The sequence below is a fragment of the Triturus cristatus genome, chromosome 1_2 (genome assembly GCF_964204655.1).
Source record: "Triturus cristatus chromosome 1_2, aTriCri1.1, whole genome shotgun sequence".
Taxonomy (NCBI): Eukaryota; Metazoa; Chordata; class Amphibia; order Caudata; family Salamandridae; genus Triturus; species Triturus cristatus.
This window is the reverse complement of record NC_140580.1, coordinates 267,177,919-267,204,789: the sequence shown is the minus strand read 5'-3', so window position 1 is coordinate 267,204,789 and position 26,871 is coordinate 267,177,919. Positions and strand designations below refer to the sequence as shown.

At 44.0% G+C, this 26,871-nt stretch overlaps 1 protein-coding gene across 44 annotated transcripts in view; it reads left to right on the top strand.

Moving 5' to 3' along the window:
* The window catches only part of SORBS1 (sorbin and SH3 domain containing 1), a 1,103,390-nt gene that overhangs the window by 664,027 nt on the left and 412,492 nt on the right, over nt 1-26,871 (top strand). For 38 of the 44 annotated variants that reach the window (XM_085603602.1, XM_085603630.1, XM_085603622.1 and 35 more), the window contains 2 exons: nt 8,899-8,925; nt 9,035-9,150. In XM_085603602.1, coding sequence (XP_085459728.1) covers nt 8,899-8,925; nt 9,035-9,150 — 143 coding nt within the window. Of the gene's footprint in view, nt 1-8,898; nt 8,926-9,034; nt 9,151-26,871 lie in introns of those variants that run through there. The other 6 variants (XM_085603617.1, XM_085603615.1, XM_085603605.1 and 3 more) reach the window with 1 other exon arrangement.

Below are 26,871 nucleotides of genomic sequence, written 5' to 3'. Positions count from 1 at the left end.
AAGTAAGGAGGTCTTGGCTTTGTCTGATGGAGAAAGGTAAGCCATTCCACATCCGAGAGGCAACTTCATGAAAAGATCTGCCCCCTACCCTGGAGAGTTGGACTTTAGGGGCGGTGATCAGAAGTTGGGAAGAGGATCTCAAGGTGCGCTGAGGAAGATAACATTGGAATCTATCGCTAAGGTAAGGGGCTACAATCTTGTGGAAGGCTTTAAAAACCAGGACCAGGGCTTTAAAATGAATTCTTTTCCACACCGGGAGCCAGTGCAGTGAGGACAGAAGCTGGGTGGTCTGGGTTCTGGGTCCTGTCAGAAAAATGGCTGGATCACTTGTAGTCGGCCCAGGAGGTATTCAGGGAGGCCGAGATACAAGGAGTTAACATAATCCAGTCTAGAGACTATCAAGGCCTGAACCACTGTCTTCCTATAGGGGACTGAGAGCAAGGGGAGGCAATTTCGAAGCATTCTCAGCAGCCCGAAACAGACCCCAGCTACTGTATGGACTTGGGCCTTCATAGAAAGGGCCGCATCCCAACTTGACCCGTAGATTTTTCACAGTGGAAACGGCTGACACAGGGGGTGACATGTCCTGAGGCCATCATGTATGCCAAGCTTCGGGCGGACGTGGCCCAAAAAAAAAATAATAATAATCTCTGTCTTCTCGGAGTTGCATTTTAGATGGTTATAACTTAGCCAGGAGAAGACTTTAGAGAGACCGGTATTAATTGCGTTGCCATTGAATTTAACACCCTTCTCGCATGTAATCAACAGCTGAGTGTCATCAGCATATGACACCACCTTAGCACCAAATTTTTCGGCGAGAAGGGCGAGAGGGGCCATATACAAATTAAATAATGTTGGACTCAATATTGAGCCTTGGGGGACCCCAACATTCATAGGAGGAAACGCCGCAGAAAAAGGAGGGGACCAAATGGTTTAGGAGCGGTTAGCAAGAGAGGACGCAAACCAACTCAATTCCGTGCCACCAATACCGCTCTCCCTGAGCCTTTGCAGTAATCTATTATGGGGCACGGTATCGAAGGCTGCAGAAAGGTCCAATAAAACCAAAACCGCATTACCTCCATTATCCAGCGAAGCTTTAATTGTTTCCGCAACTTCAAGCAGAGCAGTTTTGGTGCTAAAATTAGCTCTGAAACCTGACTGGCTAGGATGCAGCAAGTGATTGATCTCCACATAATCCGTTAAGACTCCATTAACAAATTTCTCCACAACCTTGGCAGGAGTGAAATGGGCCTATAGTTACTGGCGGCCTCGGGGTCTGCCATAGGTTTCTTTAGTAGCGGAAGAATTTTAGCGTGTTTCCATGATTGTGGCATCGACCCTTCCCGCAAGGCAGTGTTCAAAATAGGGTTCACTATAGGGTTGATCATTTCCGCTATCGAGGATAGGACTTTTGCTGGGCAAAGGTCGGAGGGAGAGCCAGATTTCAGAGATTTCATGAGCACTAGATATTTCTCCGAGGTGATCACAGGGAACTCTGTAAGAGAGGCTATGGAGCGGGGACACACATCTAACGGAGGTCCTTCGGCATCCACCAGGTCCAGTGGCCGAGCTACAAAAGAATCCTGGATAATTAAAAAAATTTCATAAAAGAAACAGGCCATACGATCGGTCCAGTCGCTTGTGGGAACAAACGGTCGGCTTATTGTCGTAGGGGAAGAGAAGTTTTTTACAATAGTAAAAAGGGTTTTACTTTTGTTGGCCGCCAAATCAATTTTTGTAGAAAGAAAGAGTTTCTTTTCCTCATGTACTTTCTTATAATTATCTTTCAAAGCAAGTTTATATAGCGATTTATCAGAGGAGCTATAATTTCTCCGCCACTCTCTTTCAAGATGTTTGCAGGTCCTCTTACTATCCCTTAAGGCTTCCGAGAACCAAGGGGCCGAGACTCGGGTGGATTTAGCAGACCTCAGTGAGGGGGGGGGGGGCAGTTCCAGGGCCTGGCACTGAAGCCAAACCTCTAAGACCTGCACATCCTGTTCCAGGGTGCCATTTAAGGGAATCGGGTGGCGACTCATAGCGCACTGAATAGCCTCAGGTGTCATCAAATGGAATGGCCTGAAACTATGACTGACCCTGGCAGTGTCCAAGGATTGGGACCTTGCATGTTCTCAGCGAATTTTAAACTTGACCAAGTGATGGTCTGACCAAGTTAAAGCTAGGGGGACATCCATGTAACTCTGGTTTGAGGAAAAAACCTGATCCAGTGTGTGCCCTTTGTCATGAGTGGGAGGACATACATACGGAGTCAGGTTGAGAATATCCAAGGATTCACACAATCTCACGGAGTCAGGATCCATTGACTTGTCCATGTGAATATTGAAGTCACCGAGGACCACACAATGGCTATATTTAGCCGCAATGGGGGAGATAATATGGCTGATGGATTCCAGGAAGTTCTGTGCCGGACCGGGGGTGCGGTAGATTACTACTCCAGCCATAGATTGATGGGCTGAGATAGTCAGGAGAAAACCCAGACTCTCAGCCCCCTCAGCCCCCTCTATCTCCAAGTTTGCCAAAGGAATACAGGAAACGGTGCTCCTATATATTATGGCTAACCCACCGCCTCTCCCCGATTTTTTGGCATCCTGCACAGAACAGTAGTCAGGGATTGGGTTTGACAGCCCTTCTATCCCTAGACGCCAGAATGGTGTTCGATAGTATTGAATGGAATTACTTATTCACAGTATTGGGCCAGCTGTGCTTTGGGCCCAACTTTATTGGATGGGTAAAACTCCTGTATAACCAACCCCTGGCAAGGGTAAGAGTCAACTCCACAATATCGCGTGCTTTCGCTCTACAGAAGGGAACTAGGCAGGGCTGCCTGATGTCCCCATTACTCTTCGCCTTGGCGCTGGAACCCCTTGCAGCATGTGTGAGGCGTGACCCCCTAATCTGGGGGATGCCAACGGGAGCCGAATGGGAAGACCGCATCTCCCTATATGCTGACGACAGCCTGCTTTACTTTGGAAGACCAAAGCAGTCAGTTGACAGGATACTCCAAATTTATCGCATATATGGGGATTATCCAAGATACTGTATTTATTGGGAAAAATCTTTGTTTTTCCCACTGACGGGAGCTGCCCCGGTACTCACAAAGCAATGTGCGTTACCGCTGGAACTCGAAGGCTTCAAATACCTGGAGAGTCATATCACCAGGGACCCCACTCATTCTATAACAGAAACGCTGTGAAACAACTAGCCCGGTTTTTATCAGATGCCGCACAATGGAAAACACTCCCACTGATATTGATGGGCGTGCAGCACTATTCAAAAAAATGACCCTTCCCAAATTAAATTATTTCATGCAAAACACACCCAATGAGCTACCAGACACATTCTTTTGCAGACAAGAAACTGAATCTAGAGATTTAATTTGGTGTGGGGGTACCTCACGGATACACCTCATAAAATGACAGAAAGGAGTTTATGAGGGGGGGTCTGGCTGTTTCCGATGTCAAAACATATTACTGGGCTACGCAATTAGTATGCATGAATGACTGGGTCTTTAGCGACAGGGAGGAACCAGCCTACAGGGTGGACAGAGAAGCCATGGGGCCAAGAGGATATCCATCTGTCCTGTATGATAGAGGTTGGGCCAAAAACCTCCCAACACACACTCAAGCAGTGGTGAGGGCATGGCATGCCACCACCAAACACATGGGCTGCAGGGGGAGACTAACAGAGATGACTCCGTTGTGGGATAGTAAACTTCTTCAAAGGGTGGGCTCACTACAAAACCTAAACAGGTGGGAGTTGCTGGAGCTGGAGAAACTGTCGGATATTTGGCGAGGCCAGGCCTATATTACGTTCGCAACCCTGCATCAGGCGTTCAAACTGAAACCGAGAGAATGGCTGAGGTACCTTCAACTTGGCCACCCTCTCAAGGGCTACATTCAAGAGGGACCTCCCTTCCAGATGCTTCCCCCCTAGAGGACAGGCTAGTGACAGAACCACTGCACTCCAAAGCCATTACAATAACATACAAAAAGATCATTAATTAATTTGCCGGATCCATTAGGGGGTCTGAGAGCCTAATGGGAACAAGACCTGGGCAAACTAGAGGAAGATGAATCGGTGGAAGCTATGCAAGGGCCGAGGGAGGTGGCAATCCGAGCCACATTTCGGCTAGTTCAATTAAAGATCCTGCATAGGGTTTATTACCCCCGTACTACACTGCATAGGAAGGGACACAGCGAAACAGGGCAGTGCCACAGACGATGTAAACAGGAGGGGACCTTCTTCCACTTACTTGGGAATGCCCAGAGATACATGCCTATTGGCAGGTTTTGGGGAAAGAATGGCAGATGTGATGGGGATGGAAGTTCCAATAGATCTAAAGTGGCTCCTCTTGCTAATCTCGAGTGAGCAGTCTTGGCCAAAGTACACGACACAATGGCTCAAAGTGGCAGTTGTGGTTGCCAAACCCAACAGCGCCAAACATTGGGGTGCGGTTGCCCCTCCACGAGAAGCAGACTGGACCTCAGACCTAGACTGGTGTCAACAAGCTGAACACACAATCTATTTTAGTAGAGGGTGCCTGAAGAAATGGTGGAAAATCTGGGAAAACTGGAGAGACTATAGAGGCACGTAGGGAGTAGGCGAAGAGAGTTGGGAGGGAGGGGGGCCACTGGATAACCAGTATTGTAGAATGTTTAACTCAATGGTATATGCTGGAACATGTAGCTTGTAAAGTCAACTAAAATACGTGATTGAAATGCTGAGTACTGAGCATGTTTAATAAAAAGATTTAAAAATCAGTGGACATGAAATCCTGGAATCGTGGGAAAAAAGCATACATGTTCCGATTTATAAAAAGAGCTACCGCATGTTACCAAAGAGCTATCGCATGATAACATTGAAGGATATACCGAGCAAAATATATGCAAAACACCTTTTACAAGCATTAAAAGAATGGGTCGAAAAACAGGCTGTTCTTCTGAGGATGTAACTTGGATTTAGGAGAGAGTACTGAATGGTGGACTGGTGCCTAACATTGAAACTGCTGGCAGAAGAATATGCCTTTCAAAGAAAACAACATCTTTATGTCACTTAGTCTGGCCTGTTCATTGCTGTCAAGATTGAGAGGCCAGCCAATTTCATCACTGTTCTATGGGGGGAACACAATATTATTGGATCTTCCCATGTCGGCCCACAGAGTCAACTAAGCATTTTTGCGGCCAACTGCTCTACATACGATTTGATTATTAATGTCTCTAAATCAAACGTAATTGTGCTTTCTAATAAAAGTATCCAGAAAATATACCAGATGGGGTGTCTCAATGGAGTGCAACTAGAGACAGTAAAATAGTACAGGTCACTGTGTCTCCTCTTTAAATAGAATCTTAACTTCAAACCCTACATCAGCCAACAGGAATTGTGATCAAAACTGGTTGCGAGTTCATTGCGAAGAATGGACTCAATATTGGGTCATAGGTCTGTTGAAGTCCTGAGGGAGACCTATAACTCGAAAGTACTCAACCTCTAGCTCTATTGCTCTTAAATCATTTTTGAGAAAAATATTACATGCCTCCAGATCATGGAAATTAGTATTTGCAAAAGATTGCTAGGCCTCCCAAAACGCACAGTCAACAGTGCCTAAAGATTTGAGTTGGGGCTGACAAACATAATATTTAAATATCAGCAAAAAATCCTGAACTACTAGTTTTGTCTTACCAATGCGACTAAAGGGTCACTGACGCACCTAATTGAATACCATCTTCAGTTCAAATAACTTCATGGATTGTTAATCTCCATAAAATTATGAAAGGGCTTGACATATTGTTAACAGCAAATATAGGTGACAGTCCAGTGCCCCATAGAGAGTTAAAGAATCCACTATAAAATGGGATTTAATAGATATGGGTAAAAGCAGTCAACTGCCGCATTTATTGCTTACAGAGTACAGAAATAATTCACAATCATATTTAAAAGATATAAAAGCAACCCATATCAGAAGGTGGATGCTGATGGTAGGACTTGGACACGTTTCAGCCTTCATAAAATGGAGGAAGGATAATGAGAATGGTATTGACATTATAATTTGTATCTTCTGGAAAAACTGTTAACATTATCTCATCTTCTTGTATTCTGCACTGCTCTTGGGACAGAGACAACTAAACGTCTTCTTCCAGTTTTTACAGAACTACGGATTCGTAGTTTACAGGACTTAATGATTTCTATCATGACTTGTGACTACTCGATGTTAAGTTGCAGTGTGAGAAAATGTTAAGCTACTGTGTCGAATAGTTTGGAACAGTTAGAGGTAGCATGAAACTTAAAATATATATAGCTGTTAATGGTTCACATTGTACTTCTTATTCATCATGCTTCTCACCAGTGGACTACACAACAATTGTTTCTCTATTAAGCACTTTACTAGCAGTTGCACATTTACTTTATATCTTCATTTTAGGCATATATGTACAGGGATACTTTTTATTTGTTTTGATTTTATAAGGAAGTGATTGTTACTTGGGTTTAATCAAGTAACTAAATGTTACAGTGAAATGAATTATGATTTTAATAATTAAAATGTTCATAGCTAATGATGTAGCATGTTCTCAAGTGTTTTAAATGTAATGATTTAGTGTTATGTTTGTATTGCCTTGTTGGCACAATACCAAACAAATAAATAACTGTCAAATGCCTGGTTGCAGGATGGTCTGAGTGTGGGGCATTTGCTGCCTATCATCCCAGGAAGGGCAGTTGGGGTGGATCCAGAGACTTCAGTACCTTGAAAGGGACAGAGATGAGGTTTACACATTCATAGTTTAATGTAAAAAGAGACCTGAAGAAGGAAAAGCTTTTGTCTCCAAGGCCCACACTAGCTAAGCTCGTTCCAACGCCAGTGGGCTCGAAGCTACCACCCAGAATATGTTTTGAGTGGACATAGGGAAGAGCACAGCTCATATACCTGGTCACACTTCTTGGTGTACACAAGAGTGGTGTGCAAGAGAGGAAGAGTCCCCCATCTTGGATTTTAAGAGTGAGGTGCACTCAGGGATTGTTTACAGTCTGACAAACAGGAACTTCAGAAAAAGTGGGTAGAGGACCTTTTTCTCCATTGGTTAGGGAGTACCCAGGAGCCCCCATCCCCTTACCCTCCCACTGGCTAGTGTCAGTCATAAATTTGGCAACCCAAGGAAACCTCCTCAGAACACTTTCAAGATCTGCGGAAGAACAGAAGAGGACTGGACCCTGCTTGCTGTGACCTGAGAGTTGCCCTGGAGGACTGGATGTGCTCTCTTTTGTACCCAGCATAAAGAAGTGGACTCCAAGGGTCAATGGGTTGAGCTCTTGTGTCTCTATAGGGACACAACAAACTGCTAGAGAGCTTTTTCTGCAGTGACCAGTTGATCAGTGCTAACTGGAACTGAACCAACCTTGCTGGTGACCTCGGCTGAATGAGCATTGGCCACTGAGTGTTGTCCCTGAGGTCTTGTGAGCCTTAGAAGTGACCCAAAGGAGATGTTCCAGAAACCTTGAAAATGTGGGACTTAGAGAATCTTTGGACTTCCAAGACCTCCAGAGCCATCTGGGTGGGCCTCACGGCAGAGGTATCAGATTTTGATGTACTTTTTTCGGACACCCAAAGGAGGATTTGAGCTTCAGAAAAAGATACTAAGTCATATGGTAAAATCTTTGAGCAAGACAAACCCACTTGGTGTATACGACCTGCATTCCATCATGGTCGTCCTGAAATCGTCCGTTGGTCCTGGGCTACTGCGTCCACAGACTATCACTGGCACCTAGTGCTTTTTGGTGCTATTTTTACTTAAAACTTTAAACATTTATATTTCTGGTATCGCCAAATTAGATTTTTGCAATTTTGGTATCATTTTGTTTATTACATTTTTCATCACTTTTTCTGATTCGATTTGGCGTTTTTATTGTTTGATGTTTATCCTTTATTGCTGTTTTAGTATGGCATAATTACTGTACACATTGTCCTATGTTAAACCTGTCTGCTCTGTGCCATAGCTACCAGGGGGTTGATCTCTGGTTAATTTTGTGACTTTACTGCAAGTGACTTTAGTGCTCTCCCTGACAAGTTAGTGTCTTTATTCCTTGAGGTGGGCAACTGTCCACCCCAAATAATAATCCACTTTTTACAGAGCGAGTGTGTTTTTTCATGAAAAAATGTATAAGCTTTCGACTATATAAATCTTTGAAGCAATTTTACACAGGTTGTAGGGCTTTCGACTTTATAAATCATTTGACGCAATTTCAGACAGATTTTAGGAATGTCAAAAAAACTTGCAGGGTGGATGTAGCTATTTTATGAGTCCTCTCGTGTGGCTACTTTTCTTGTGGTGCTGTACAGGGCGTACCAACGTGCATTATACCAAACAATGTTACGTATTTTATACAATGAATTTAAATGTTGTAATTGCTTAGTGTGTACTGTGAAAATTGTGTGAAGTACACCAGAACGCGTAGTGCATAGTTTTCGTTCAGGGCTTCTGCATACTGATAAACTGTTTAAATGTGGCAGCAAACATGAATATCACATCCCAGACTGCATTTTAGAACATAGTTCACGAAGTTGAAGTTATGCTTGGTATTTGCAATACACCAATGCAATTGCGGCTCAGTCTCCATTGTAGAAAGCGTAGTTTCCTACTGCTTGCCCAACAAACAATTGCTTCTTTTTAGCGATGAACGAATCCCTTGTATTTATAAAGGTCAGAAAAGCTGAGAGCATGATATTTGCAGCCAGTTTACATGGTGATGTGTAACACTGTCAGGGCGAGTCCATACCAAAAGGTTTTCTTGCTCTTAAGCAGTGCTCTTAAAGCTACAGGCATTCCTTCCCGATGTTAACAGTTTCTGTGTCATTTTCCTTTTTGTCTCTCTGCATTCTTTGAAAAAACGTAGATCTGGAGCCAGGACAACTAGAAACAGGTATACAACCACTTTTGGTAGACGGTGTTTCTGTTCATGGAGAGATATACTTTGATGACTGTCGCAGGACACAAATTCTTATAGCCTGGCATTCTTTTTAACATGTTAGATGAATGGAAGTCTTCTTCCAATGTTGACTCTAACGGAGATGCTCAGCCAAGAACTTTAACCGCAAAGGGGTATCGAAGCGTGCGTCCAAATCTTCCTCCTGAAGGCAAGCTCCTGGTAAGCATTTTTACATTGCTTTGTTTGGAATTATAAGAACTGTTTCTATATATCATTGGCGACTGGGAATAACATTTTATAAATACATGTCCACACTAATTTACACAAAGGGAGTAAAACGTGAATATCAGTAACAAGTACAGCTTGTAGGATTGCTTGCTCCTTTATGGTTTTTCTTACCTGCGAAAGGAAGCTACAGAGCACCAAGTACGATCTGAGTGGTTTCGACTGATGTTCATTTGCTGAGCACTTTATGGAACTATAATATGGAGCAGTAAGAATCTGCAGCTACATACAATTAAAAACCATACTTGCTTTCTGTATTCAATTCATCTGTGGTTAGTGAATTGGAGAGTATGGACAGTGGTCTAATTTGTATTCTATCTATGGTCAAGACGGTGGGTATTCCAGCACTGGTTTCTAATTCAATCTAACGTCATACTGTTTTCAGGAATAGTACACACTGTTAATGCCAATGGAATACTGCAGCCTGTGGTACAGTACTGCTCATTCCACAGTGGGTGATGGGTGGCCCGAATGACGGTCATGGTGCACTTTCAGACCATTACGTCACTCACAGCATTGGTTTCCACCGCCATCAGGTTGGCTGATCTACATGCTCCATGGAATGAGCCATACCTTCCACTACAACTGGTTCTGTAGCAAATTTCCTGGTCAGAGATTGGGATGGTCTTATTTATAGTCGTGTGCCATCAGCCCACATGTGGGATCTGGGCAGATCCATGATAGAGCAGTGTTTTATACAAGGGCATGAGTAGAGTAGGACAGTCACAATAATGTAGAACACACTTAACAGGACATGAATTTCAGTTCAATTTACATGTGATCATTTCCTAAGGCGTTACACCAATTTCTATTCCTGCAAAACCTCTCCTAATGCAAGTTAAGCTATTTTCACATTGTTTGAGTCACAGTCTGAATATGAACCAACAACATATCTGATTCTACTGTTGCATTACATTTTTAACAACATTTAGGATAGTTTGAAGGGTGTTCTTAGGGTGAGATGGTCACGTGCGCGCATTAACTAGATATGAGCAGCAGGAGCAAGTGGCGTATGCTGTTTTCACCCTCAATTGCCCTCTTTTAATAACAATGAGATTAAACTGAAAATTGGATCTTCTAATGCTAGTGTTCAAGAAACTGTGGCAATTCTTTTACAGAATAACCCTTTTTCATGACTTGCCATTCATGTGCACATCTCTTCTCTTTTGAATATTTCGATCATTTAGGTTCTCAAAATACATGTTAAAACACATCTTTGATTACCCATATTCATTTGCACCACAGAATTATGATCACTCAATGTTAATAATTTGCACCACACAATCATAAAATATTCAGTAACTGGTGCTAGACACCAATCAGTGTTCTAGCTTACAGCTGTGAGAGGAACATAATGAAGTTTGTTAACGTACTTCCATTTTACATTTTGCTAATAAATAACTTCCCAACAAAGACAAATTATTAGTAAGGTGGTATCTTAGAAAAACAGACAACTATAACAGAGAAAGGCTGATTTAAAAAAAAAAAATACAGCTGCTGGTATTTTAAATTTTTCTACAAAGGCTTCATTAGCACAGTTTTATGTCCGTCTCTCTGAGCACTGACATAGGGCTAGGTGTATATGTTTATCGAAATAAGCAGTTATCTCTTGATAACTTGTGCTAGTGGTGCTTTGCTGTGCACTGCAATTTTTTTTGACTGACTGATTTCTCAGCAATGTATTGAGCCTTGCAGTGGAGTGGGTACGATGCCTTTTGTGGCATCACTTGATACCATGAAACAGATTGTGTAGATGAAACAAAGAACCTTGCTCGGATCAGTATAAAATGTTTAACTAATGATGACAATTAATTAATTATTTTGAATAAATAGAACGTTTGAAATTATTTGATTAACTTTTCTCAAACAAGTAATACTGCTATCTTTTTAGCACACCTGGAAGTAAAAATCATGTAAACAAAGATGTAAGATGGGTTTCCACGATACATATCACTCCTGCAGCCTTTATTTCAACATTACCTTGGGGGAAGGGGATGCTGCAGATACTTAACTCCTCTGTACTCGAACACCCTAGATATATAATTGGCGACGCAGGTGTAAAAACCAAAAGAAAAACAGTCCATGGGATATACTCATCTGCACTCTAGTATGCTAGTGCTGGCAGGCTGATGACATTTTGTTTTATCACTTGATGAATTTTAATAGGTTCATAGCCATAAAAGAAGTAAATCGGTGATGTGATTTTAAATATAAACTGACTCCTACTCAGTGAAAAACGCTGTTAATAAACTCAGGCAAAATGCTGTTATTATCCCTAAAAATTCCATTGTTAAAAGGGGTACAAGAAAATTTTGTATGCAGTGTGATTCAAACTTAACAAAGAAAGAGAGAAATAAATTGCACGAGGACTTAAAAAATAAAATAAATATAAACCAACACTTCACTCCTCTTATTTTCGAGTTCTTTCTTAGACAGTTTATACTATCTGTTAACTTCACTAGTTACCAGCTGAGTCATCTCCGTATTTCCATTACAAAAAAATGAGTTTCTGGGTCTTTCTGCTTTAGGACAGTTTGAAAAGAATGCAGACCCACGACTGCGGCTGGTAATTCCAATTACTGATCCTTCAAGTCACAAATTATTAATTGTTTCTTTTCTCTGTTTCTGAGAATTATAAATAAATGCATTTTTGTTTATTCTACAATCAACACTAACATAAATACGTACATATTGAAAATACACAATGAACAGCATGGGCTCTAGAACAGAAGCAACGAAAAAAATAAAAAGCTTGGATTAAATTAGTAAGCACAATACACTTTTATTGTGGTCACACAAGAGGACTGAACATTTCCATCCAGAATATACCAAACAAAAATGAAGTAGACCGCAAAAATTGTCATGCTGCGGTAACAGGTTCTGGGACTCCCTTCGTCCATACCAAGACTTACTGGGCTGGATTGGCATCATTTTTCATATTTCTTCATGTCCCAGAAAGTGTGCATTTTTTTTTGCACTGATCTTTATTACAGTCAGTAAAGTTGAATGCAACCCATAAATTATCTTTGGCACAACACCACTGTTGCATGTTCATATCTGTGCTCCAGATAAAAAAAAATTATGTAAGGTTAATGACACATGAAATGTACTAATAGCCACATGTGACATTGTGCATAAAGATCAATTGGAAGAACAACCCCTCCCTCCCACTAGGTTCCAGCAATAAGAAACCCCTATCCTCAACCCCTAACCCATCCAACTATTGACCCCATTGAAATTCAAAGACTTCTGCCTCAGGCTCTTGATGAATGCACTATAATTCGGGACCATTGACCAATTCTCTGCTGGACTTTGATTATATAACGAATTCTTATAATACAGGTAAAGGCCATCTTCTGTGACAATACATATTGGGGAGGTTCACCTTATATGGTGGTTTGTCATTAGTTTTAATGTCCCGCAACAAGCATTCCGAATTCAGTACTAGCTTAGGTCTAGGCGCTCCGTCTATCTGGTGGGCACTATCACCCATCTCTGCTCAGGCAAATGTATGTAAGTCTGATTTCAACCTATTGAGACCTTGAGTCATCAAATATCTCAGTTCACAGCAATTTGCCATTTTGCAAGGACCAGTGCAAGAGCTACCAATTTACTATTCCATTTGCTGCTTTGGGTCTTAGCATAAGCCCCAGCAGGACATACCCAGGGCACATTCAAGTTTTTTTCACAAGTCCATTTCGAAGTGCTTTTTGTGACATCTGCCTACCAAGGTCTAAGCACCTCGTAGGACCATACCATGTGTCCAAAGGCAGCCCCCTCTACCCTACACCTGGGGCATAAAAGTGCTGTATCCGGATACTTGGCCTGCAGGCGTGCCAGAGTCAGGTGTGTGCGATGAACGTACTTAAACTTAGGAAGCTTCAACTGAGCATTTTGAGAAACCTGCCTGCCATGTTGCAGGACCCGAGCCCACCACGGTTTGTTAACTCTTCCCTCTGGTCTTTGTTCCATTTTGTTCCTTAAGGACACCAAATCTTTAACCCTGGGGGCAGGGACGGATTGGTAATGCGGGCACTCTGGAAATGGCTGAAGGTCCGGTAGCCGAGTTCTAGCTGTGGTCTGCTTTTTTGGGCAGCCTGGGGGCTGTCTGTCTGTGCTGTTAGGATGCCGCCAGCTGCCCAGTGCGTTCCTGACTGGCCTTTCTAGAGGCAGATGGGCTGAGGTATCACTCCCTTTCTTTTGCTGGGCTGGCCCATTAATATATGCTGATTGAGCGGGGGCAGGGAGCCTGAGCAGAAGTGGTCTCACTTGCATTCATGTGTGGCTCAGCAGTGTGAACTAATTGTGCATTTTTTTTTATCTATGTGAAGTTCATAAAACTTGCCCCCCACCCCCTTTCTTTTCATAAAACTTCACTGAAGCAGTGTTTTGCGGAAAGGCAATATGCAAATGTGGGCCACTTTTTTTTGGTGTGCCCGGGCCGATTTTGGCTCCCATTCCAACCCTGCCTGGTGGCCCTTATGACCTTATATGCAACAGTAATAGAACATTGTCTCGTCCCCCAATTGTAAAGGATCTTTGTCAGTGTATAATCCTCTGGTTCCACCCCAGGTAAGCATGATTACTTTGGACAATGCTGCATAGATTAAGATTTGCTTAAACTTTCCTTCATAGGCGGTATGTATCTCCTCAAAGGCCATGAGGGTACCCACATTTTAGAGCACGCAAATTCTGGACAAACTTGTACAATAAACATTAGACCGAAAAAATAAATTGCACAATGAACAAAAATACCAGGAGGATTTTCTGTTGGAATTTATAGGAGAAGCAAAGAAGTTAAAATGCACTTTTCTATACACTGGTCTACTTGTCCTTGAATAATATAGAAGTGTTTTTCGGAGAATCGACTTCAAAATACGCCGAAACAAGGTTAAATCACTGTTTAAACAAAACTATCATCCAAGCACCATCCGTCAAGTTTACCACAACAGTAAATGAACTATATCAACATGTTTTAATCATCCGTTGAACTCTCCTAGAAGTTGGGCATTTTCCCTAAGGACTATCTAGAGATGTGTGAAGATGGTGATATATGTTTGTTTTTGTGTTTATTTGCAGTGGGTGGGTTTTTGTATGAAACATAGGGGAGTGATTTACACAATGTATAAGTTATGTGGTATAATGCATTTTTTCATACTTCACCTTTTGTATAGACGCATTTCTTTTATAGTATTATAACACTATTTCTTTACCAGCAAGAAACAATGAACGTTATTTGTACAGTAGCATTTGATGTGATGGACATAAGACTTTCCAACAGAATGATTACATCTTATTTGTCTCTGTTTCTATAAACATGTAAAAAACAACAGTTGTTCCTATAGTTCCTCAAAAAAGAGATGGATGATGTCAACAAAGAGGCTGACATATGTTAGTAGCACCATGTGGACCCAATTGGGAAATCCATATGTCGGATTTAAATGCCCTCACACACCCTTGCAGGTGTCATGCTTCATCATTTGGGCTGCTCCTCGTCGGGCCGGCGGTGCAATGCCCGACGGGCTCCCTCGAAGGGGCTCTTTAGCGGAGATCTTCTATCCGACTGCCGTAAAGATGAAGTGCGGGTATGGGGCCTGGTAGTTGTAGATATGTAGTAGTGTGATTAAAAGGAGGTAGGGAGTGTCCGGATGAACGCAAAGTTTTATTCTGGTGGCCTCCTACCTTCGATTAAGAACGTGTGTACATAGCACTCATACGGGTACAATGTCCCTAATTAAAGTGGCATGTAGCTATCAAGGTTCGGTCAACATGTTTCTCGCTGTGAGTATCTCTACTCGCGATTCTTCAGGACCTTTCTAAAACAAATATATATATCTACAATATGTGAACCTATTTAGGTTATGATTGTACAAGGGGTCTACAATTATAGACTCAATACCTGTTGGTGTCAGGAACTACCTGAAAAGGAAAACAAGTATAGTAAACAATACAAACAGGTTCTACTGGTATATGGTGATACATGTGGAGACCTAGTTGTGATAGACACTCTCTTAAGTATCTGGTGGTGCAGGGTCATAATATCCATCAAGTTAAAATAAAAAAACAAGGTGGTGAATCCCTTGGTGAGCTAGAGTGATTACTCACCAAAGTGAATCAACTAGTAAAAGCAGCAAACGTTCATACATCAAAGACTCACCCTAGTTGGTTATTTCCCTGTCATCAACAGTACTCGGTGGACTGTCCTAGGGATCGTATTCCTCAATGTTCATGGACTGGATTAAAACAGAAACTGCATAAACAATATTGGAGCAGAAGGACTCGACATAAAAGGACAAAGTACGGGACAGTCCAGTATCGTGAGAAAGGAGCAGTTGTCAGCAGTACTCCATGTTTGTGAGCAATGGTGTACTGAAGAAACCAGTCGTGTATTGGAGCAACTGGAAACACGATAGAGTTATCCTAAGTATTCGGCATATAAAATCCCGCTCTAACCACTGTATCAAGCTGTATTATGTGGAAAAGGGAGTATTAAATAAATCCCGTGGAGTAGCTGGTGGCCCACTCACCCCATGAAGTAGGGCGAATGTGTTAAGGACAGGAATACAATGTACTGACGATCGTGAACACAGTCATTGGCATCCGTAAAAATAAACTATTAAACAAGTGGTAAGTTGTCAATGTAGTGGGGACTCAAAATTACAAGATGCTAGCGGTCCTTAAATAGCAGTGGCATATGAAAGAGGCAAGTATGGGGGTGCTCTAACAATGTGGCGTCCGGCGTCCGGCAGCCCGCAGAGGCAAAGTAATTAAGGCGCATGTCTTGACCGGTCAAAGTATCAAGAACTATAAAAACGGAGAGGGAGAGTAAAAAAGGGGGGGGGGGATTTAAGCGAAGGCTAAGCGAGGAACGGGGGATTCCGTATAATGGCGGAAAGGTGTACTCACATAGCTGCTTCCCTCGACGAGCGCATTCACCTACCCTCTCCACCGAGTCCGGGAGGTGGCGTGGTGGAGAGGGAGGTAGGACTTATGCGCTGATCCCGGTCACCTGACCCGCCAGTAGCGGTGTGGAATCGGGGATAAACATGGTCGCCATGTTGGGAAGGTCAAAGGCGAGTAGGAATAATGCTAAAACAGAGGCGGAAATCTAAATTATATGCCGAAAAAAACCTCATCGATTTGGGAAAAAGGGGGTGGTGATGGACAGAGTTTTTGAATGATGCAGAATACTCTTACCAAGTCAAGAGATCATGGTTTTAATCCATCACCGTTTTTTAGCTCACTGCACCATCCCAGCTCAGAACCAGGCTACATGCAAATTAGTCTGTACCTGTCCCAGTGCATGATGGAAACAGGGCAAACCAAACTACCAAGCCAATTCTTATACTGGGAAGGAAACAAGCTTCCGGAGACCGGTTTCTGGCATCACAGCCTTCGTCGGCCCGGCTTGCATGAATCCTGATGGTGCAATGAGCAAGGGACTCACGTCTGAGCATACCCTCCCACACTGAGTGTGGATAAAATCGATTTGGGAAAAAGGGGGTGGTGATGGACAGAGTTTCTGAATGATGCAGAATACTCTTACCAAGTCAAGAGATCATGGTTTTAATCCATCACCGTTTTTTAGCTCACTGCACCATCCCAGCTCAGAACCAGGCTACATGCAAATTAGTCTGTACCTGTCCCAGTGCATGATGGAAACAGGGCAAACCAAACTACCAAGCCAATTCCTATACTGGGAAGGAAACAAGCTTCCGGAGACCGGTTTCTGGCATCACAGTCTTCGTCGGCCCGGCTTGCATGAATCCTGATGGTGCAATGAGCAAGGGACTCACGTCTGAGCATACCCTCCCACACTGAGTGTGGATAAAATCGATTTGGGAAAAAGGGGGTGGTGATGGACAGAGTTTCTGAATGATGCAGAATACTCTTACCAAGTCAAGAGATCATGGTTTTAATCCATCACCGTTTTTTAGCTCACTGCACCATCCCAGCTCAGAACCAGGCTACATGCAAATTAGTCTGTACCTGTCCCAGTGCATGATGGAAACAGGGCAAACCAAACTACCAAGCCAATTCTTATACTGGGAAGGAAACAAGCTTCCGGAGACCGGTTTCTGGCATCACAGCCTTCGTCGGCCCAGCTTGCATGAATCCTGATGGTGCAATGAGCAAGGGACTCACGTCTGAGCATACCCTCCCACACTGAGTGTGGATAAAATCGATTTGGGAAAAAGGGGGTGGTGATGGACAGAGTTTCTGAATGATGCAGAATACTCTTACCAAGTCAAGAGATCATGGTTTTAATCCATCACCGTTTTTTAGCTCACTGCACCATCCCAGCTCAGAACCAGGCTACATGCAAATTAGTCTGTACCTGTCCCAGTGCATGATGGAAACAGGGCAAACCAAACTACCAAGCCAATTCTTATACTGGGAAGGAAACAAGCTTCCGGAGACCGGTTTCTGGCATCACAGCCTTCGTCGGCCCGGCTTGCATGAATCCTGATGGTGCAATGAGCAAGGGACTCACGTCTGAGCATACCCTCCCACACTGAGTGTGGATAAAATCGATTTGGGAAAAAGGGGGTGGTGATGGACAGAGTTTCTGAATGATGCAGAATACTCTTACCAAGTCAAGAGATCATGGTTTTAATCCATCACCGTTTTTTAGCTCACTGCACCATCCCAGCTCAGAACCAGGCTACATGCAAATTAGTCTGTACCTGTCCCAGTGCATGATGGAAACAGGGCAAACCAAACTACCAAGCCAATTCTTATACTGGGAAGGAAACAAGCTTCCGGAGACCGGTTTCTGGCATCACAGCCTTCGTCGGCCCGGCTTGCATGAATCCTGATGGTGCAATGAGCAAGGGACTCACGTCTGAGCATACCCTCCCACACTGAGTGTGGATAAAATCGATTTGGGAAAAAGGGGGTGGTGATGGACAGAGTTTCTGAATGATGCAGAATACTCTTACCAAGTCAAGAGATCATGGTTTTAATCCATCACCGTTTTTTAGCTCACTGCACCATCCCAGCTCAGAACCAGGCTACATGCAAATTAGTCTGTACCTGTCCCAGTGCATGATGGAAACAGGGCAAACCAAACTACCAAGCCAATTCTTATACTGGGAAGGAAACAAGCTTCCGGAGACCGGTTTCTGGCATCACAGCCTTCGTCGGCCCGGCTTGCATGAATCCTGATGGTGCAATGAGCAAGGGACTCACGTCTGAGCATACCCTCCCACACTGAGTGTGGATAAAATCGATTTGGGAAAAAGGGGGTGGTGATGGACAGAGTTTCTGAATGATGCAGAATACTCTTACCAAGTCAAGAGATCATGGTTTTAATCCATCACCGTTTTTTAGCTCACTGCACCATCCCAGCTCAGAACCAGGCTACATGCAAATTAGTCTGTACCTGTCCCAGTGCATGATGGAAACAGGGCAAACCAAACTACCAAGCCAATTCTTATACTGGGAAGGAAACAAGCTTCCGGAGACCGGTTTCTGGCATCACAGCCTTCGTCGGCCCGGCTTGCATGAATCCTGATGGTGCAATGAGCAAGGGACTCACGTCTGAGCATACCCTCCCACACTGAGTGTGGATAAAATCGATTTGGGAAAAAGGGGGTGGTGATGGACAGAGTTTCTGAATGATGCAGAATACTCTTACCAAGTCAAGAGATCATGGTTTTAATCCATCACCGTTTTTTAGCTCACTGCACCATCCCAGCTCAGAACCAGGCTACATGCAAATTAGTCTGTACCTGTCCCAGTGCATGATGGAAACAGGGCAAACCAAACTACCAAGCCAATTCTTATACTGGGAAGGAAACAAGCTTCCGGAGACCGGTTTCTGGCATCACAGCCTTCGTCGGCCCGGCTTGCATGAATCCTGATGGTGCAATGAGCAAGGGACTCACGTCTGAGCATACCCTCCCACACTGAGTGTGGATAAAATCGATTTGGGAAAAAGGGGGTGGTGATGGACAGAGTTTCTGAAAGATGCAGAATACTCTTACCAAGTCAAGAGATCATGGTTTTAATCCATCACCGTTTTTTAGCTCACTGCACCATCCCAGCTCAGAACCAGGCTACATGCAAATTAGTCTGTACCTGTCCCAGTGCATGATGGAAACAGGGCAAACCAAACTACCAAGCCAATTCTTATACTGGGAAGGAAACAACCTCATGGCATGTAATATGATAAAAGGACATTGACTAATATAGACGAGGAATGAATCCTCGTTAAGCATGGAGTGGCAATAAGATTATGGTGTTGCCGATTATCGGTGCCCCCAGTATAATAGGGTTGGTAATGGTTGCAATGGGGGTTATAGCAATGTTACTAGTCAGTCGTGCGTGATATCAATGTACAGTATGTCTAGTACCGGGGCATAATGCAAAGGAATAGGGAGTGCATCAAGTTCAAGTAAACAAGTGCAGTGGTACAGGTTGAATAAAGGATGGTGTACGAAGAGGGTCAGGGCTAAGGCAAGATAATGTAATAGGGACATTCTATAAGGTGGTGAAGCCTGGAATCGCCAGACGACGTGTCGTGTCCCATTTTATGAATGAAGTGGTAGAGGCAACCAGTAAGGGGAAATGCACATCCACCCAAAAAAATTTTTTTTGTATTGGTTGCTCTGATCATGACAAAATAAAGTAAAGGAGTTATTGTGGTGTCAGACATATCAGGTGTATACGAATCAGTGATTGAGTCATATCTTGATAGTTCCCCAAGGAATGTCATCGTTGAGCCCATTGATGTGGGTGGATAAACGGTGTATCCACCGTTGTTCTTTAGTAAATAGGCTCTGTCTAGTGATAGCAGGGTTTGTTTCCAGGATCAGCCACCTCACTGAGTCTGGTGAGTGTTTGTGTTCAAGGAAGTGTACACTGATCTTAGTGTTGTTCTTCAAGCAACGGAAATTACTTCGATGCTCAGTGATGCGTACCTTAACGGGCCGGGTTGTCATCCCTATATAGTATAGGTTGCAGGGGCACATTAGAAGGTAAATGCAATTGGTGGTGTTGCAGTTAGTGTGTGCTCTCATTTCCCAAATGAAGGTGTCGTTGAGGGTTATAGTCTTATAGACTGCGGTGAAAGCACACACACTGCAACCCCCACAGGGGTAGTGTCCTTTAACCATTGGGAGGTGCCACAGTGTCTGTTGTGCATTTCTTAATGCTTTGGGTTTAGGTCTGGTTCTGATGAGCATATCTCTAATGTTCTTTGAGCGTCTAAATGCAAATCGAGGTAAATCGATCTTGATGGATCCAGTATTGAGTATGCCCCAATGTTTCCTCAGTACCTTAGTCACTTGATTAGATACTGGTGTGAACGTGGTTATACATGTCAAGCTCTCTGACTTGTTTTTGACTCTGGGTTCCAGTAGGGCCTCTCGATGATTATTGCATGCCCGTTTTTTGGACTGAGTTATATGCCTCTGGGGGTAAGCCCTTTCAGTCAAATTGCGCTCTAAGTGAGACGATTCACTTTTGTAGTCAACCAGTGTGCTACAGTTCCTTCTTATTCTGAGGAACTGGCCGTAAGGTAAGTTTTCCTTGAGCGCTTTGGGGTGGTGGCTGTTGAAATGGAGTAGACTGTTGCGATCAGTCGGTTTCCTGAACATGGTTGTGCTGAGATCACCCTGCGTGATTAGGATTGTCAAGTCCAGGAAGGCTATCTCTGAGGGGGATGCCGTGATGGTGAATTTGAGGTATGGATTGAGGTTATTGATCCAAACAAAAAATTCCCCATAACTGTCTTGATCTCCTGTCCAAAAAACCAAGATATCATCAATGAACCGTTTCCAAAAGAGGATGTGATTGTTGTATGGGTTGGTTTCATTGAGAATGTGATTAGCCTCAAAAGCTGCCATGTATAGACAGGCTATACTAGGAGCAAAGGTACTCCCCATGGAAGTACCCTGCGTCTGGTGATAGAGTTGGCCTTTAAATTCGAAAAAATTCTCAGTAAGCGCCAACGAGGTACATTCCATGATGAAAAAAGGAGGGGTAGTTAGCTCCTCAGTGGAGGCATTCAACATTTCCTCAATCACTTCTAGGGATGCCCTCTGGGGGATGTTGGTATAGAGGGCTACAACATCTAAAGTGATGAGAAAATTAATGGCATCAGTGTGTTGAAATTGATCTATGAGTCGGAGTACATCAGTGGTGTCTTGGATGTACGAGGGTGTCTTTTTGACTAAAGGTTGGAGGAAATGATCACAAAATTGTGATAAGGGTTCCAAAACCGAATCGATCCCCGACACTATTGGTCTGCCTGGTACAGGTGTGGTGCCCTTGTGGATCTTGGGCAGTATATAGAAGTAGGGAGTCCTGGGTTCTTTCTTAATAAGAAAGCAGGCTTCCCTCTTACTGATCCAGCCCTGGCTTTCTGCTGTGTCTACTAGGCCCACAATGGTTTTCTTAAGGCGTTCGGTGGGATTTAGAAAGATGGGTGTATAGTACTTTCTGTCCCCAAGTTGTCTCAGACATTCTATGTCATAGTCCGAGGTTGCCATAATAACTGTGGCACCGCCTTTGTCGGCCTGTTTGATGGTAATAGTGGCATCGTTGGCGAGTGTTTCAATCGCCTGTGTCTCTTGTCTGGTGATGTTGTTGAAACATCTGTTAGGAGTTAGTGTTTTGATGTCTTTCAAAACAGCTTGTTCATACGTTAGTACCTCGTTAGCTATCATTCCACTCTGAGGAGTGAAAGAGGAGGGATTGTGTAGACCTGAGTCCTCGTCGGGAGTATATTCCTTGTCCTCAAAAAAGAATTTGAGGCGGATTTTCCGGAAGAACTGGTGTAATTCGCAGGTTTGTAGGAAATGATCAACTCGAGGCGTAGGTACAAAACCTAACCCTCTTTGTAGGACATAATTTTCTGTCTTTGTTAGTTGTCTAGGTGAAAGGTTAACAACTAAGTTTGTTTTTTGTTGCTCTGGCTTCTGGTTTCCATTCCAGTTTGGATGGGTTCCTCCCATTGTACTCTCTTCTCTGGTTGAGTACCTCTTCTGCGCCCTCGCCCTTTGCCCCAGCCTCTGCCTAAAAAAGGCTGGCGTGGACCTTGGGGTACAAACTGTGGCGGATATTGCGGGCCGAACGGTGGAGGACCCGGAGGAAACATCGGGTATTGCCAGAAAGGAGGGGGATGGTGTGGACCTTGGTAGAGTGGGGGTGGGTAGGTGTTGTAACTCTGTCTCCCTCTCCTCCCTCTGTATTGATTAGGTCCCATACCCTCAGTGCTGGAATCACTGTTATTCGATGAACTTCCCTTAGAGGAGTTGGAACTGGCATCGGAAGCATAGTTAGTATTGGCTGGGATATAGTCAGCTTTGAGATAAGGATAAGCCTTTTCCTTGTCGAATTTTTTGATGTACTTTTGAAGTTTCGCCACTTTCTGTTTCAATAAATACTCTTTGTGCTCTGCAATCTCGTTATTAAGCTCCAGCAGTTTAGTTTTGAAAGTGGAGACTGAGTTGTTGTTTTTTAGAGCATTCTCGGCGGCTTGTATGCGCACGAGTAGTTCGTCAGCCAGCCTTTTGGCCGTGTTGACGATTAGAATTAGGAGGTCTCTGGTGCACTTCCAGGAGATTTGTGACCATTCGATTTTAAATTGGCCATCTTCCCAGAAAATCCTTGGGAAGTTTTTTACTATAAGGCCATTTGGTGAGATGTTGGCCCTAAAGTATTCAGTCATAAGTGCACCATGTAGGGTGATCCTTACCCATTCTCTTCTCATGTCAGATAAAGATTGCCAATCGCCTGTATGACTACCAGACGCACTTTCATAGTCAAGACCCAAAATAGAGGGGGTCCGTAGAAGTTCAGCTGCGTGGTCCTCACCATAGCTCAGACCCTGGCCTTCCATGAGTGAAACCAGTAGGGTCGAGTCGGTAGAGGTAAAAAAACAGTGCTCAAATAGAGGTAACTACTAAATTACAGTAGTCAATGTTAAGACAAAGAAAGAAAAGGTAATTTGGGGGATAGAACCAATCTCACCCACCAGTAGAAAGTCCCACGGGTTTAACGCCGTGCCAGAACTTGAATACAAATAGGGGGACTAACGAGGCCGTTGTCCACTCAGAGGTGAGTGGGAGGTCCAGTAGGAACAGGGGCCCCAGATACGGAAAAAACAACAGTTGTTCCTATAGTTCCTCAAAAAAGAGATGGATGATGTCAACAAAGAGGCTGACATATGTTAGTAGCACCATGTGGACCCAATTGGGAAATCCATATGTCGGATTTAAATGCCCTCACACACCCTTGCAGGTGTCATGCTTCATCATTTGGGCTGCTCCTCGTCGGGCCGGCGGTGCAATGCCCGACGGGCTCCCTCGAAGGGGCTCTTTAGCGGAGATCTTCTATCCGACTGCCGTAAAGATGAAGTGCGGGTATGGGGCCTGGTAGTTGTAGATATGTAGTAGTGTGATTAAAAGGAGGTAGGGAGTGTCCGGATGAACGCAAAGTTTTATTCTGGTGGCCTCCTACCTTCGATTAAGAACGTGTGTACATAGCACTCATACGGGTACAATGTCCCTAATTAAAGTGGCATGTAGCTATCAAGGTTCGGTCAACATGTTTCTCGCTGTGAGTATCTCTACTCGCGATTCTTCAGGACCTTTCTAAAACAAATATATATATCTACAATATGTGAACCTATTTAGGTTATGATTGTACAAGGGGTCTACAATTATAGACTCAATACCTGTTGGTGTCAGGAACTACCTGAAAAGGAAAACAAGTATAGTAAACAATACAAACAGGTTCTACTGGTATATGGTGATACATGTGGAGACCTAGTTGTGATAGACACTCTCTTAAGTATCTGGTGGTGCAGGGTCATAATATCCATCAAGTTAAAATAAAAAAACAAGGTGGTGAATCCCTTGGTGAGCTAGAGTGATTACTCACCAAAGTGAATCAACTAGTAAAAGCAGCAAACGTTCATACATCAAAGACTCACCCTAGTTGGTTATTTCCCTGTCATCAACAGTACTCGGTGGACTGTCCTAGGGATCGTATTCCTCAATGTTCATGGACTGGATTAAAACAGAAACTGCATAAACAATATTGGAGCAGAAGGACTCGACATAAAAGGACAAAGTACGGGACAGTCCAGTATCGTGAGAAAGGAGCAGTTGTCAGCAGTACTCCATGTTTGTGAGCAATGGTGTACTGAAGAAACCAGTCGTGTATTGGAGCAACTGGAAACACGATAGAGTTATCCTAAGTATTCGGCATATAAAATCCCGCTCTAACCACTGTATCAAGCTGTATTATGTGGAAAAGGGAGTATTAAATAAATCCCGTGGAGTAGCTGGTGGCCCACTCACCCCATGAAGTAGGGCGAATGTGTTAAGGACAGGAATACAGTGTACTGACGATCGTGAACACAGTCATTGGCATCCGTAAAAATAAACTATTAAACAAGTGGTAAGTTGTCAATGTAGTGGGGACTCAAAATTACAAGATGCTAGCGGTCCTTAAATAGCAGTGGCATATGAAAGAGGCAAGTATGGGGGTGCTCTAACAATGTGGCGTCCGGCGTCCGGCAGCCCGCAGAGGCAAAGTAATTAAGGCGCATGTCTTGACCGGTCAAAGTATCAAGAACTATAAAAACGGAGAGGGAGAGTAAAAAAGGGGGGGGGGGGATTTAAGCGAAGGCTAAGCGAGGAACGGGGGATTCCGTATAATGGCGGAAAGGTGTACTCACATAGCTGCTTCCCTCGACGAGCGCATTCACCTACCCTCTCCACCGAGTCCGGGAGGTGGCGTGGTGGAGAGGGAGGTAGGACTTATGCGCTGATCCCGGTCACCTGACCCGCCAGTAGCGGTGTGGAATCGGGGATAAACATGGTCGCCATGTTGGGAAGGTCAAAGGCGAGTAGGAATAATGCTAAAATAGAGGCGGAAATCTAAATTATATGCCGAAAAAAAACCTCATGGCATGTAATATGATAAAAGGACATTGACTAATATAGACGAGGAATGAATCCTCGTTAAGCATGGAGTGGCAATAAGATTATGGTGTTGCCGATTATCGGTGCCCCCAGTATAATAGGGTTGGTAATGGTTGCAATGGGGGTTATAGCAATGTTACTAGTCAGTCGTGCGTGATATCAATGTACAGTATGTCTAGTACCGGGGCATAATGCAAAGGAATAGGGAGTGCAGTCTATAAACATGTACCCACATAAACCATGGGGTTTCCTGTTATTTTGTTGTAAAGACAAACAAAAAGCAGCTCAGTGCTCCTGAACCTGTAGCATTACAAACTAATTTGGAGTGAGACAAACCTATTCTGACAGTGTCATTTCAAAACCAACTAGTAGTTGAAGCATGGAAGTTCAGAATAGCATTATAAGTGCTAAAATGTTACCTGTTATCAAACACTCTCATGTGGGTGAGGACTTAGGTGCCGAAATCAGGAAGCATTTCTTTGAGTGACGTGGTTTCACATTCTTTTCACCAACGTGCCTGGCTCATTTCGTAGTCCTGAAGCATTATTACAGCAGTGGCCGCCGCTACGGAACACGAGTGGATGGCGGGGGGGGGGGGGGGGGGGGGGGATAACAAAAGTAAAAAATATCTCTTACCTGTTTGCTGCCGCAGCTTCCCCTCCATCTTCTTCTCTTCCTGGCTGCACACAGGCTTTCCTAAGATGTAGGAGAGTGGCATCGACTGCATAGTTGCCCCCAACTTTGCTGATGTTTTGACTGTTTTCTGACTCTAGCCAGGCTGTGGCCCTGCTATCCAGGACCCCAGCCTATCTGCTTCCTCTCTAAACTGATGTGAGTACCCTAGGTACATCCCAATTGGATACTGAGGACACCCTATCAGCCCCTTGTAGATGGTACCCTAGGTACCCAGGGCATGGATCCCTCAGAGGCCTACCAGGGGCTGCAGCACTTATTGTGCCACCCCTGAGACAGCCATACAAACTGACACCACCAGACCACTACTGTAGTCTGAGTAAGGGGGTGCTTGCACCCCTTACAGGGATATAGGTATCCTGTATCCCACTTAATACAACACATATATCCTCATAGGTCACCCCTAAGGCAGGCCTTGCTAATCCTACAAGGCAGGGTGCTGATATATGTGTGAGGGGGAACCCCTACCTGAGTAGGGCCCCTCTGCAACCTTCGTAAAACTATTGCTGGGTTGTTTGTAGTGCAGCCATACCATATACTCTTAACCGCATTATAAGTAATCGCAATAGCGTGATAACTTGAGAATGGCTGCAAAGAACCATGTTGTGTTTGGTGTCAAACATGTAGGAATCATACCCCCAATCCAACCATGGGAGTGAGGGCATGATTCCCCCCTGCTAGAGGGGCGATATGGTAAAAGCGGCAGATTTTAGACACCAATTTAAAAGTGCACATGTAGTACAAAATGGATGCTACCCGCCACCCACACGACTCTGGCTGCCTGTTGCTGGGCAGAACTCCAGCCACGGCAGCTGGACAATAGGGATCCTGTTGCAGGGAGGTGCTCCCACCTCCCCAGACAGACTATGTGGATTGGAACTGGGTGGGTGCACCATAGGATGTCTTTCAGACTTGCACGTAGGCTTCTCCAGTGCCTACTTCTGCATACACTGCCTCAAACCGGTTCAGGGGCATCCTGTCCCCTGCCCAGGCGGGAAACCACACAAAGGGGAGAGGGTGT